The sequence below is a fragment of the Hyposmocoma kahamanoa genome, unplaced genomic scaffold (assembly GCF_003589595.1).
Source record: "Hyposmocoma kahamanoa isolate Upper Pololo Valley unplaced genomic scaffold, ASM358959v1 64, whole genome shotgun sequence".
In the NCBI taxonomy this organism is placed as follows: domain Eukaryota; kingdom Metazoa; phylum Arthropoda; class Insecta; order Lepidoptera; family Cosmopterigidae; genus Hyposmocoma; species Hyposmocoma kahamanoa.
Genome location: NW_020653852.1, coordinates 14,985,897 through 15,000,822, shown reverse-complemented (window position 1 = coordinate 15,000,822; position 14,926 = coordinate 14,985,897). Strand labels below are relative to the sequence as shown.

The 14,926-nt window shown below is 37.1% G+C and overlaps 1 protein-coding gene across 1 annotated transcript in view; it reads right to left on the bottom strand.

Annotated features, from left to right (window-relative positions):
* Positions 1 to 3,804: 3,804 nt before the first annotated feature.
* Positions 3,805 to 14,926, bottom strand: part of LOC113230664 (DNA-directed RNA polymerases I, II, and III subunit RPABC1) — a 14,862-nt gene continuing 3,740 nt past the window's right edge. Inside the window, exon 6 of the mRNA XM_026464687.1 lies at positions 3,805 to 3,906. Coding sequence (XP_026320472.1) covers positions 3,841 to 3,906 — 66 coding nt within the window. The 3' untranslated portion in view covers positions 3,805 to 3,840. The remainder of the gene's footprint in view (positions 3,907 to 14,926) is intronic.

Genomic DNA, 14,926 nt, shown 5'->3' with positions numbered 1-14,926 from the left:
GACACAAGCCAAAAATCACGTCGCGCGAGAATGCTCGCGCATTTCGCAGCTGCCGTCAGCGACGCCTGGCGTATCCACGGGAAGTGCCGCGAACGCAGGCGCAGTGTGATGTCAAACGTCAACGAAATACTACAGCCTCAAGACCGCGCGCGCCATCTCGCGCAGCAAGGCGAAAGTGACGCTTCCATTCCGTTCCGCCGCAATGTAAATTGAGCCTTAAACATTCAAATAAAAAAAACCGTTTTGAGTTCAGTCAATTCGTTTAGGAGCTACAATGCCAGAGACAGACACACAAATACACACAGAACTATCCTAGGCTTCCAACTTAACTCCTCTCTTTTTACGTTGGAGGTTAAACATTAATTAATGTGAAAATCTACCTTCCAGCCATTAGGTACATGCATGTAGTAAAGCGCTATATATCGTGGTCGAACAAGCCTTGAAATTTTATAGCACCTTGTTAATGTTCAGAGAGAGTGTAATTTTAATGGCTTCGGAGGTCTGCTACAAATTCGCCACTATAGTAAGGAATTACAACAATTGTGTGGAATTAAAAACAATATTATTTAATTACCCCAATACTAGTAGGGTTCTTTTTGTTTTTTTTATAATATAAAGTGGCGGGACCAACAAGTTGTGCGCCTGGTGGTAAGCTACACGCCTGTCCATAACAGTTACAGTGCCACTCAGAGCATTAAATCGCAAACATCTGGGGGGCACTGTCTCTGCGCCCGTCACCCTGAGACATAAGTTAACAAATTTCAGATGCCTGTAATTTCACCAGCACCCTTACTCTTCAAAACCGGAACACAGTAATGCGAACATCATTGCTTGGCGGCAGAAATAGGTAAGGTGGCAGTACTTCCCTGGAAGAACTCTTTCACAAGGAGCTCTACTGCTACGAATATAAGTATGCTATCTTAACTTTATTTCCGCCACCCCGCAGTAATGTGAGCATTATTACTGTGTTTCTTTGAAGGGTAAAGAGGTGCTGGTGAATACAGACACATGGACTTGTCAACTTATGTCTCAGGGTGACCGGCGCAGTAGCAGTACCCCTCAGATCTTTGTGATTTAAAACACTAAGTGGCACTGCAACTAGTATGGACAGGCGTATCGCTTACCACCGCGCGCTCGACTTGTTTGTCCAATCATCATTGGTATCATAAAAAATATTTTCGTAATAAAATATGAAAATATTTAACAGTGATTTTCAGGTAAACAGATCACTGTTAAACAGATCGCTCTAAACGGTGATAATTCTGTGTGGTAACGTACCAGTCCGATGCACAATGCAGGAGCGGGAGTGGGGGTTGTCGGAGAGAACGCTTACATATAATAATAATAATAATAATAATAATAACAACCCACACACTCAACATAGCCCCACACTAGGGAAACCCTGTGTCGCGAGTGCCATGGACACACATATAGACAACCACAAATTACACTAGATAAATAAATGTAGGCCATAAAAAAATATTTCTGCCGACCCTGGAATCGAACCTGGGACCTCCGCGTCGCAGTCCAGCATGGTAACCGTTCGGCCACTGAGGCAGTAAAAGTTTACAACCTTACCTTACATATTAAATCCTACCAAATATAGATATAAAAGTGTCAGATAGTAGAGTCAAGCCATTGACCTATGACAAGCACGTCAAGCTTGACACTTAAGATTTAAATCCAATTCTATGCCGCTTACGATAAGAACGGTCCAAAGTGTCAAGCTTGACGTGCTCTTGACTGTACATCAATGTTTTGTGAAACGTCATGGGACAAAAATTGTTGTTTGTGGTGTTAGCAGTACAGTCCTGCGAGGTTATTAATATTCTACAAATAACCCCGTATACATAGACACTACGTAAAGACGCGTATATTTAAAATGGCTAATGGACTGAAGAAGGAAGTGGGAACGTTAACAATACACGTTCGATTAGTTTCCTTCCGTTAAGAAACTTAACAGTAATATCCATTCAACGGTGAGACTGGTTTACATTGCCTTAGTGTTTAGTAAATGTGTTTACACCAACCGAGTGTTCAGTGGTATTTGGGTAATTTTCAGGATAGTTTTCTCTGTCAAATTTCGGTGGCAATTTTTATTATTCAAATATTCTATAATTTAAATATTATCGTAAAGTATTACTATTATACAGTGCGTTGATTTGCATTCTCGCCATATTTAAGAAATTAATAATAGAAATAAAGCTAAATCATCTAAAAATACAAAAAAAAATATTCTGTTCAATATTCTGGCTAATTGTATCTAGTAAAGTTTTGTAAAATTGTCCCCAAGTGTATTCACCGCGGAGGACAATGACCCCGCCACTCGCTTCACCGAGCGATACGTAATCTTTCTCGATCGCTTATTTACTTATTTTTTAAGTTATGTTTATGTACTAGTATTGTTATAATTTACTAAATTTTTATATTAGTTAGAAAAGTTGATTGAAAAAAGATATTTTGTAACTTAGATTTGGTACTTACCAACTTTTGGTTACATGAAAGTATTGCTAGAAGTACCTAGTTCGTCTCGTTTCAACTTAGCACATTCTTCACAACAGAAAAAGCAGAAAGAAAGCAGAGACGATTTTTGCGCACAATTCTTCGACACTCGTAATCTGCGTAAACTACACGTTTTACATCATGCCATAACAACTCCCTTGACGCACCTGGTGAGCCTGGTAGTGGTATTTTTTACATTAACTCTTGTTTACATACCAAACCACCTAGCATTTCGTGAGAAACTAGAACGTATGCACGATGTCAGCGGAACGTAGACGCTATACGCAAGATCGACTGATGATCTGCCAATCACGCGCTCGATACGATACTGTCCCCGTCCCTACCCGTAACCTACAACCAAATAGATCTAAAATGCATATTTTCTGTGCATAGGTCTTTGTTCAAATGGTTGCCGATACCTGTGACACGTGTAGTGCAAGTCAACCTTGGGATCAAGCATGGTTACCGCAAAAACAAGGAAATTTTTTCGATTTATTTTTTTACTGATTTGGGTTCAGTTTCGGATATAGAACGACCTCTGTAAAAATGGCGAGAAAGCAAATCAACACATTGTATAAGTAATAAACTAATAATATTCGAGTGTATGTATGTACTATCCTGAAATATTATTTAATATTTCACGATTATATATTCGAATACTTAAATTATAAAAATTGCTACCAAAATTTGATAGAGAAAATTAACAAATCACCCATTTATTTAGTTCAACCACAGAAATGTAAATAAATATTATTAAGATTTCTGTGAGTATACCGTTCTCTTTTTTAGACTAGTTTAGATTATTCCAAATAAAAAAATAACAGGCCACTGTCGAGGTAAATGTAATTTTTTTTTCAATTTTCAAAATATACAAGAGTCGGCGGAAACGGCCGAGAAGGCGTTGGCGGGACGATATTGATGGGTTTGACAGGGAGTGGTGGGAGATCACCAAAGACATGGAGCAATGGAGGATTTTGGCGGAGACCTTTGCCCAGCAATGGGACATAATTGGTTAATAATAAACTGAGCTAAACATAAAGGAAAGAACCCTTTCTAGCGTTTAGCAATCCGTAGATAACGGAAGTGGTTTGTGTTGTCAATTACAACTATAGTAATCACTGTAATAATTCTAAACGAGGCTTAACTCGATTACAGTCAAGTTTAACTATTTCTACCTGACCATATGACCCCGCCTGTTATTATTGGTGTAACTGTAAATTAATGTTTTTGTATTGCAAAATGATAATAGGTACCGTTAATGACGTATTTCGTCGGTCATCGACAATAAAAACTTACGTAAAAAATATATTCTTTTTTATTTCAACTACAAATCTAAACTTAGCACACTAATCTGTACGAAATGTATCTTCCAGCCGTTTCTGAGGATCTGATGATTTTCACCACCTGTAACAATTGATAATAAATTTGTAGGTAAGACGTAACGGACTTTGAGAGCCAAATAATATTTTTTTAACACAGAGCGTTCAAACTCCTTAGGCCCCGTGTATAGTTTGTCTTTTTTTGAAGACGGAGTAAAATGACATTTGTAGGGTGGCCAGTTATCATAAAATTTTCAATAGTAATATAGTTGTTGTCGATAGTTTTATCGATTGATTGTGAATGAAGATAAAATTTTGCCAAAAAGAGACTGAATTGTGAATGTTAGGATATTGTAATGATTAGTAAGTGACGTCTTTATTCTTATTTTAAGTCGGCCTACTACTATCAAGATCAATTTTTATTCATATATATTTTAACAAGAATAGCCGGATTTGATTATCTATATTGAATTATTAAACTTTAAAATATGTCTCCTCTTTGTATTTTTCATAAACATAGTTCAAAAACAGTGTGTATATATATGAATTTACAAAAACTAACTATTTAAATGAACTTGTGAACTGTAATTGAATGAATAACGCGTCGAGGATGATTCAAATAAGTTACATTACATAATAGATACGTTTTAATGCACATTGGGCGTTTAACGCTTTTCCCATTGTTTGCTGTGTGAGGTTAAAGAGAATACGGCTTTTAATTAGGCATTAAAAATGAATCTTAATATAATAGTTAAATTAAAAAAACAAACGACGACAGGACTTAATGTGTTTTATCATTGCGTGGTTTCAGTCATTCTTAAGCAATGTTTGTAAAAACATCTTAATTGCAAATTATAGATTTAAGGTGCTTTACCTTAAGACATAATTTCTGTAGCGGACAAACTATAGAAATTATGACACGAGTCTAAGCCTTCAGTTGCACCTGGAGCATTATAAATAAATAATTAATTTATTCTATTTATAACGGAATGGAAGTAATTTTTTGTAACCATGCTATAATGAATTTTATAATATAATTAATAAATAAATTTTATAATATTTATAATGAAATTTAGTCAATTGTCTAACGTACAAACTAAGAGCCCTACTATCGAAGCACGAAATCCGTAGTTACGGCCGTTTTCCCACTATATATGACCTATGGGAGTCTCGAAGTCCGTCAAGCCCGTTGGAAACTGTCAAATCGCGTTGTCATTTAACCTTAGTTCCAGCACCGATCAAAACTCAAGTCTGTAGGTAATACGTGGTGGGGAAACGGTCGTAAGTATCAATTTCGTGCTTGAAACAATTAGGGAGATGCTACACGGGCGTTGCGTTGTCGCAACTGCGTTGTACTACGTATAAATCAGAACGACATGCCACACGGTGCGTTGAAACGGTGCGCGTTCACGGGACAGCTCGTGTGGCACTCAGTCTGTTGAAATAGCACAACGCGGTTGTGACGACGCCGACGAAACGCCCGTGTGGCATCTCCCTTACTGTCAAATACATTATCAGCAATAGAACTCTTTGTGAAAGAGTTCGTCCAGGGAAGTACTGCCGCCAAGCAGTAATGTTAGCATTACTACGTTCCGATTTAAAAGGGTAAGGGTGCTGGTGAAATTACAGGCATATGGGACTTGTCAACTTTATGTCTCAGGGTGACGGGCGCAGTGGTAGTGCCCCTCAGATCTTTGCGATTTAAAGCTCTGAGTGGCACTGCAACTGTTATGGACAAGAGTGTAGCTTACCATCAGGCGCGGGACTTATTTGTCCCGTCAATGGTATTATATAAAAAAAACACAACACTACCAAATCAAAAGACAATGTTAAGTATGAAGCTTCATTCGTACCAAGCGTCTCTTAATTTGGTCGAGTATTACTTATTTGACAGTAATTGTGTCGGTGAGATGTCCGATGGAGAACGGGTAGATCCGGAATATTTATTACATATGCAGTATATATATGCATTTTTATGAGGTATGCCCTGGCCAATTTCCGCCGGAAGTAAAAAATGTTCGAAATTCAAATAAACAGGATGGCCGCCATACAAATTTCGAAGCCTTCTGTCACGGAAACTATTAGAGATAGGTGCTCGAAGGAATAGATAATAGGGCAGTTGGTCAACTGCCTGGATTAAAAAAAATCAAGATGGCGAATTCAAAATGGAGGCCGAAACAAATATAATTATGCGATTTAAATCCGGAAAAATAGTTTCATTTCCAATAGAGGAGAGTTAATGTGATATTCCCTTATTATATATCTTATAGTTTTAATTATGGGACCCAATGAACTCACGAAAACTAGCCATATATTTTGTCCTAGTTGAATATACAGACGAATTGAGAATCCCTCTATTTTTGATGTCGGTTAAAAAAGGCGTTGTTTGTGAGCGTCGTAATACATAAAACACGTGGCCAATACATAATTCACTAATGTACGATTTTTGTAACGTTTAACACCCACATAATAGTAATAATAACGCAACAATAACGCAACACACTCACAGCCCCCCCACTAGGGAAGCCGTGTGTAACGGGTGCCATGGACACACACAAAGACAATCACAAATTACGCCCAAAGGCACGAAAGAAATAAACGTAAGTCGTACACATATTTCTCCTCATATTTTTTGAGCAACCCATTAAATATCTCACTTGAGTGCTAATTTGAGAGTTGCCATAATATAATATATTAATTAATAAAAGCCACTAAACACTGAAAAGCAAGACCATTATTAAGTTCTATTCAATCAAATACAGGGTCTTTGTCACTTGAGATGATATCATCCAAAACGCCAATGTTTATTGTGTATTAATTCATGGGAACTTGAGGTAGGTATCATCTAAGATCGTTTCGCTCTCAACCGGACAAAAGAAGCTCTCTATTAATATGGGATTGAAGTGTGTTCACACTTAAGAGAGAACTGGCAACCAACTTTACGGTATCTGTTTTGTTTTACAGTATATTAATTATATTTACATATTTCTTGCCTGCTCGACACTCGTTAAACGACTTTTTTAAATAATAATATCAAGTGACAGGACGGACAAGTCGTGCGCCTTATGGTAAGCTACATGTTGCATTGTCCCTCAGAACTTTAAATCGCAAAAATTTGAGGGGCACTGCCACAGCGCCCGTCACTCTGAGACATAAGTTGACAAGTCTCACGTGCCTGTAATTTCACCAGCACACTTACCCTTCAAAACCAGAACACAGTAATGCTGACATTACTGCTTAGCGGCAGAAATTGGTAAGGTGGCAGTACTTCCCCGAACCAACTCTCTCACAAGGAGCTCTACTGCTACTAAACGATGGTGAAACGATGGCGTTATATTAAAAAATTAATATGCAGACAATCACACCAATGACCTGATCTCACACTAGAGACCCTGTACTGAGATCCAGAGTTACCTAAAACACTGAGACCAGAACCAAGTTCGGTTCCTAGATTTGCTCTATCGGGAATCGATTCCAGGACCTACTCGTGATGCGCCCGTAGTGCTAATTATTGGGTCATCATGGTCAATTATGTTGTATGTTGCAGTTGGCTCCTTATACAACCGTTTCAACGATTTCTATACCAAGAAGATTAGAAAAAAAAAATACCGTTGTGATTCTTAACAGACTTATATTAAAGATGCTTGTCTATAAACCTAAACATTATTGCCAAGTTTTAACGGAAAGAATTCGTGTTTTTGCATATTCATTCCGATTTGCGCTTGCGCATCGTATGTCGGCAACGGCTATGTACAATGTGTAACCTACAACTGTCCATCAGGCGATTTATTAGTTTATATGTCTACTGCAACAGTCAAACAGGTATCTTAATGTTAATTTTCTACTTATGTACATACATGATCAAGAAAATGTCAAACTGGAGACTTGATTGAAGCTTAACTGTATGCCGTTTGCAATAAGAACTTGACTGTAATATAAACTTTATGGTCTAACAATATCTAGTCATCTTTCGGGTTATATTAGATCTCCCCTTTAAAAAATATTCCTGTATTTACTTACAAAATACAGCTCGTTTGATGGTCTCTTCAGTCGTATCCATTCAAAGAATTTTGTAAAAACCGAAACAAGTGAAAATCTGATAGGGCTATGTCGGGCGAATACGGTGGATCATGGATGAAGTAACACATCCCAACCTAAATGCTATAGTTTTTGACGGCTTTATAAAGATGTGCTTAGCATTATCGACATGAAATACGACACTTTTACGATTAACAGGTTCTGGCCGTTTTTCATGAATTAAACGTAAAATTTTGGCTAAGCCATCAGCCTCTAAACGTGAATTAGGTATTATAATTATTACAGAGTTGTAAATGTAATTTAAAAAAGAAACCCTAAAATATTATTATTGACATGACCATAGGCAACATAATTTTTTTTTTAAAGTTTTTTTCTAAGTCAGCTAGTAGCAAAACCGCATAGACTTTTTTGACCAACCCATTATTAACAAAAGCAAATACTTAATACCATATACTAAATCTATGCTTAATACCGATTTGATATAAGATTTATCTATAGACATGAAATAAGTCAAGTTATGTCAATTGCAGACGCAATAATGACACGAAGATCGTGTACTTGCTTGTATGGATAGAAAAGGGTATAAATACACGATTTCACTGATCGCGTCTTTCGTGACATTCGCAACAGCCGATTTCATGTTAAATAATATGTTACTTGATAATTCTATGAATACAGGCTTGTTTCATCTTTGAGTCATACTTGACTGGCAATTGGATTTTTTCTAATTTTCTTGAACAAGAAGATTAATCTTCAATTTGTAAAGTGTACTGCATTCAAAATACTCCTTTGTTTATAGCATATGTTGCCGTGTATACTGTTCTTAACTAGACGTTATCTTTTAGTTAGATGCGTTTAATAATTAATACTTGTGTAACGTGGCAGTTATTTATTTTTAACCGACTTCAAAAAAAGGAGGAGGTTCTCAATTCGAAATTCAAATTTTTTTTTTGTATGTATGTTACGCGATAACTCCGGTATTTCTGAACCGATTTTCATAATTCTTTTTTTATTGGAAAGAGGGTACCTCCGCAGTGGTCCACTTAATGTTGAAGAAAATAATCCACCTCTAAGGGTGGCTGTTCACACATGAAGACTCATTTTTATAAATAGCGCCTAAATTTTATTATAAGGAGCAATTATTTTAATGGTTGATTTTGCTCCAATTCAAGGTGTTTTTCTCTCTCAATATACTTTGAGTAGTGAGAACCGATTTTAATTATCACCTGTGTCAAGTCTCGTATAGTGGCAAACTAGGGGATGAATCCGAGGAAACTTTCCGGTGACCGATTCAATAAAATTTGGTACTTATATGTAATTCCACGTACTTTTGAGGTCGGTTTTTTTAGTACTCTGTACTGAGATTATTGCAAAAACATCTTGATGAGGGTTGAACCTCATTGGGTTACATGAAACCGCATCGCGGCAGCATTAAGCGTGTTTATATGGGCAGCGCGTCCGAGACAAATACTGCACTATTTTGGACTGTGAACAGTGTGGTTTAGTACCAAGTCGGGTGCCACCCTAATCATGATATTCGTAGGAAAATAAGCAAGAGGTTGCTCAAAGAAAATGATGAATAATAACGTAGTTTGATGACAATAAGGCCCCAAGGAAAAAACAAACTTAAGGCGTTCATTTGAGTCATTTGGAGTTAGCCCTGGGGGTCTCTTCGTCAGGGCGTCAAAGTACTGCCCATATTGAAGTAGTAATAATACAAATCATCAAAAACAAATCATTTAGACACAGCGTTTTTAAGGCCACAAATAATATAGTCGGTAAATAACATTATAAATACGATTCATATAACATTAGCAACACAGTTAACAATCATTCTCATAGTCCATCTCAATTTAACAAGTTCAAGTGAGCTCTGACTCAGCACATTGTGCTTACTGCTGCAGAATCCATGTCCCACTGAACCATAGGTCTCAGCTCAAGTGACATTGCATGTTTTTGGCACAATTCGGCATTCACCCGAATACAATATTAATCTATGTACTAGTTATGGAAAAAAGTGTAGGCACTTTGAAAGATATAATTTACACCTAATGCAAACGACGTAAGTTTCAATTTTTAATTAATTCTATTGATTCATGGTTGTGCGCTTCTACAGGGTCTTACTTTTCAAATACAGTAAGTAATAATATAATAGGAAAGTTATAGGAAAGGTCAAAAATATCAAAATATTTTAAAGTATCTTTTTTCATATTGCCAAATAATAATATTTTTTGGGCGATATGAAATTTTCTATGTAAGTGGAATCGTTATTTCCGATTTCCAGAAATAGTTTGAAAAAATGTTGCTTAGTGATCATTGTTATTGTCAACTATAAGAGGGTCAATATGAGGTCGGACCATACTTATCAATGCGCATGCATATTTTGACCATCGATATCACCTAATTTAGTACACGCTGCCTTGCTTACGATAAGAACAATGAGGGCGCGACCCATTGTGTTGTAACGTTTTATTTATCGTTGGACGACTGTCGCGTCTAAGCTGTTCCGATATCACGACTATCTGCCATAAATATGTCGTGGACATTTTTTATTTCGTTGAACGTCGTGTCTAGCTGTTCCCATCGATACGACAATTTATCGGATCACGGCAACCTCCTTGTCGTTTGCACGATAGAATCGTTTGACCTTTAAACTGCATGACTGTCGTCAAGACATAATGGGAACGCGCCCTAAGTCTATATGAATTTCAAACATACTTACTGTTAATATTGTAAACCTGCTGGTCTGCCCCAGCACCTTACTACCGCCGCTGAGGTATGCGTAAGTGCGATGGCGTAAATTATGTGGCATAATTCGGTCACAGTATATGGACGTGTAAGCATCACAAGGTTAGTATTAGGTAAATATTCACAAAACGAGAACCGACCGTTCTACCGGGCTATCGGCGCTTGTTTTTTATAACCAAATCGTCAAGTCATACCCTTGCAAAGGCAGAATTTGAAATTAATTGGTTGTAAAGTTATGATCACGCTTTCAGTAATGTACGTGTTATATTCCGATGGTCCCTATTGTCCTGGCTGCGCGAGTACGCTTCGGAATGCTACAGCATGCGTTCACTCGCGAAAGCAGTCGATAGTATGCTGCCACACAAATAACAATCAGGCGAAGCGGACCTGTACAGCCACCGTAGCCGATACTCCAAATAGAAAAAAAAACGTTTAAAATGAACGCGATATTGACGAATGGGATTAAGAGAGATTTAGTAGCAGTAGAGCCTTGTGAAAGAGTTCGTCCAGGGAAGTACTGCCACCTTACCTATTTCTGCCGCCAAACAGTAATGTCAGCATTAGGTACTGTGTTCCGGTTTTAAAGGGTCGGGGTGCTGATGAAATTACAGGCATGTGGGACTTGTCAACTTATGTCACAGGGTGATGGGCGCAGTGGCAGTGCCCCTCAGATCTTTGCGATTTAAAACTCTTGGTGCAACTGTTATGGACACGCGTGTAGCTCAGATCAGGCGCACGACTTGTTCGTCCTGCCACTTGATATTATAAAAAAAGACTATTTGGAAGTTCATTTTCAAATTGAAAAAAATTTGTAAATAATGGAAGAAGATATAAGAGAGAGCTTTTCAAAAAGATACTATGGTTACATCAACGACCACGATAACCTAGCGGTTAGCACTTTGGGTGTTAGTTGAGTACTTGGTTGTAGAACCGATTTAGAAAATGATTATGTTTAGAAATTCCCGGACCTGGAGAAATAATTGTATGGCCTACATTTATTTCTCTCGTGAGTTTGAGTGTAATTTGTGATTGTTTATTTGTGTGTCCATGGCACCCGTGACACAAGGTTTCCCCAGTGCGGGGCTATGTTGAGTGTGTGCGTTATTTATTTTATTATTTTAGTTCGTTCTTTTTTTAATTCAGGGAATTTCTCGGTTTGGTACCAGGGGGCCAATCGCGCTAATTGTCAAAGGTTTAACCAAAACCTCCAACCTCGCCAATCTGACACGTTGTGTACATTTCGTATCGCGCTAACTGTCAAAACAAAAACCTAAGCCAAAACTTAGACGTGTGACACGTAACGCACATTTGGTATCGCGCTAATTGTCAAACGTAAAACCAAAACCTAAAATGTTGCAAATTGGTATCGCGCTAAATATTTTGACATTTTAACCTCACATGTAACCTTGGGGGAATAGATTAACCTTTGCAAGGTCAAGGTTTGTGTGGCAGTTAATGGAGAGTAACTTTTCACTACGTTTATCGTATATAAAAGATGTTCCACGGTTACTTAAATGTTTTGGAAAGTGTTTATGAGGTGGATGTGGCCTAAGAACGGGCTTTAAATAAAAGAAAAGCATAGAAAGACGATCACATTTAACATGTCTGAGGAGAAATTCCGCAAACGATATACCGTTTGTCCACGGAATTCATTTCAGGATTGGTGGAAGAACTATGCCTACATATTCTCGTTAAAGGACGGTCTGTTGCATTGGATGTGGAGACAAAGGTAAGGGTTGAGTGGAATCCGAAAGTTCTCAGTTTTGCATAATAACCAAAATTTCTATACTGTGTAAATCATTATTAATTTTGTTACAGATTTTAATAGCTCGTATAGTTTTTAACAACTGGGGCGTACCAGACCCCCATTGGCAAGTGCTTATCACCCTTTCCCAAGTCAGTGTCAGAGAGGCACAAGCGGTAGCTGCTTCAAATAAACCAGTTATTATGAATAAATATGCAGCTTTCCTAAAAGGCATGCCGAAAGAGATGGTATTAAAAGGCGGTGAGAAAATAAGCTTTACAATGTACATCATATTTATTAGTTCTTGTCTTATTTCCTGTTGTTATTATCAAATTAAAATTACAGGTATAGGTAAAATATGTATAGTTGTATAAAAATATATTACAAGGTTACAATTAGTCTCTTTTAACACTTGACTTTATACAACATATCGTCCCCTTACTGTGAAGCCTCACATATGCATTTTCAGTTTGTTTTTACTGATTTTTGTTGAATAAAAATTAATAATGTAATAATATAGTATCTAAAAGAGGTATAATTTAAGTAATTAAAATGCTAACTACACACATTATTGCATTTACTATACTTCACACCATATTTTTATCTTCATCCTAAAAAATTACATAGAAATATGAGGTATTCATTCTAAGATGACGATGTATACCTATTGTAATTGTTTATTATCTTAATATCTAAATTGATGTATACTTTTAAGAGGTTGAAATAAAAAAAAGAGTGTATTTTTAGTTTATTTATTGCCTCAATCTACCCCAAATCATCCTTCATTTCCGGAGCGAGCTTGCTTTTGATTCTTCAAAGAAGTCTGAAACAAGAATATGTATATAGGAAGATTGGAGACCTAAATTTAAGACTGTGCCATACCTCTCATGAGAGTAGTGACAGATAAAGCAGGATGGGTATTTATATACATACAGTATGAAGCCAACATAAACGCCAGAATGTTTAGGGGCCTTTTCAAAATACATTTAAAAAAATGTTTATATCACTGTGGAAATATAAAGGGGACAAAAGTCTACAGATTAGACCTTCGTTCCTTACGCTCTTTCAGATTTCCACAATTGAACATATCATCAGCAGGAATTAAGAAAACATGTTGAAAACAAACCTGTCATTCTTGTTAAATAGTCTATCAAAAAGGTTAACTGCAGGCACCAACTCGGTAATTGCTTTGCAAATGGCAGCTACGGATTGGGCATGCAGATCATCTGCTTTGGCAGAAATAATAGCTGCCTCAGCCTGCACCCTGCCAGCATTCACTTGCTGCAAAAATGCTTCGCATGCTCGCTGCTCCTCAATGCATAAGAATTCTACCCGGCTCTGCTCCAACGCTCATCAGCTCGCTGTCAACGAAATAATAGATGTGATGGAATAAAGAGTGGGAAAGAATTTGCTCAAATTGAAAGTTACTTTGTTTTTTAATTAATAATAAAGAGTGAGAAAGTTACTTTGTTATTGAATTGTATGTTTGAAGTTATTTTGTGCTAGAGTTGGTGTCCTTTAGGAAGGTTGGTAGGGCCTCTGCCGCAGTCGATGTGGCGTAGATTCTCACCCTGCTTTTCATACCATTCCATACCTGAATAACAATAATAACATCGCATATTATAGTGATATGAGTTCTGGTACAATAACGGTGAGTGATCCACTCACTGTATCCTATTACCTCGCATTATAGCTCACCTTTTGGGATCTATTGCGGGGCCACAAAATAGCCACACACTCGCACCAAAGGCGTGCTGATAACACGCGCGAACAACGCCGAGCGAAGTCATTCTCAACCCAAATCTCTGTGCGATTCGAACTCCAGCAAAGATGGAGCTGGCTTACAGTGGTCGCTCGCCGTCCGACCGCATCCACACTGGCTGAAATACGAGCATCATTATTAATTCTACATTGCTAACATTTCGAAATTAATAGTAGTTAGCGTACCTATTTGATTGTATAAAAAGATACTATTTTATTAAATAGAATATTAAAAAAGGAAAACAATGTGTAGGTACTTGCCTCTGCGTGTTTTATCTACAACAACAACACACTAAATTCAATTAATTTGGTTCAAATCACAACACATATGTTTGTTTACAATAGAATTTAATGACATTTCTTTTACACACTTTTTTAAATCGCTCTTTTATAGACTTGAATTCGTAGATATTGACATTTCAGTGCGTTTTACGGTAAAATTTAGTCGGTTTTAGGAAGTCAAGGCACGTCTCTTAAAATTTAATACGAGGTTATAGTTTGAGGTTAATTTGAGGTTTAGGTTCATTAAAACTGATAGCGCGATTGCATTTTGTGCGTCGGTAGAACCATTAATTAACCAAAACCATAACCTCAAATGTTGTAAGGTTAAACCTTGCGAAAATAGCGCGATTGGCCCCCAGGTAATCGGTATGATTGTTTGGTACATTATTATTATTGTATTCTATAACATAACAATTGCTACTTAGGAATAAGGCCGCCTGTTGTACATTGGCTTACTCTATGATACATTACTGTTCTGTGTTGTCATTGTAATTGTTTTAATGAGCAATAATAGTTATTTGTTATGCAAGGC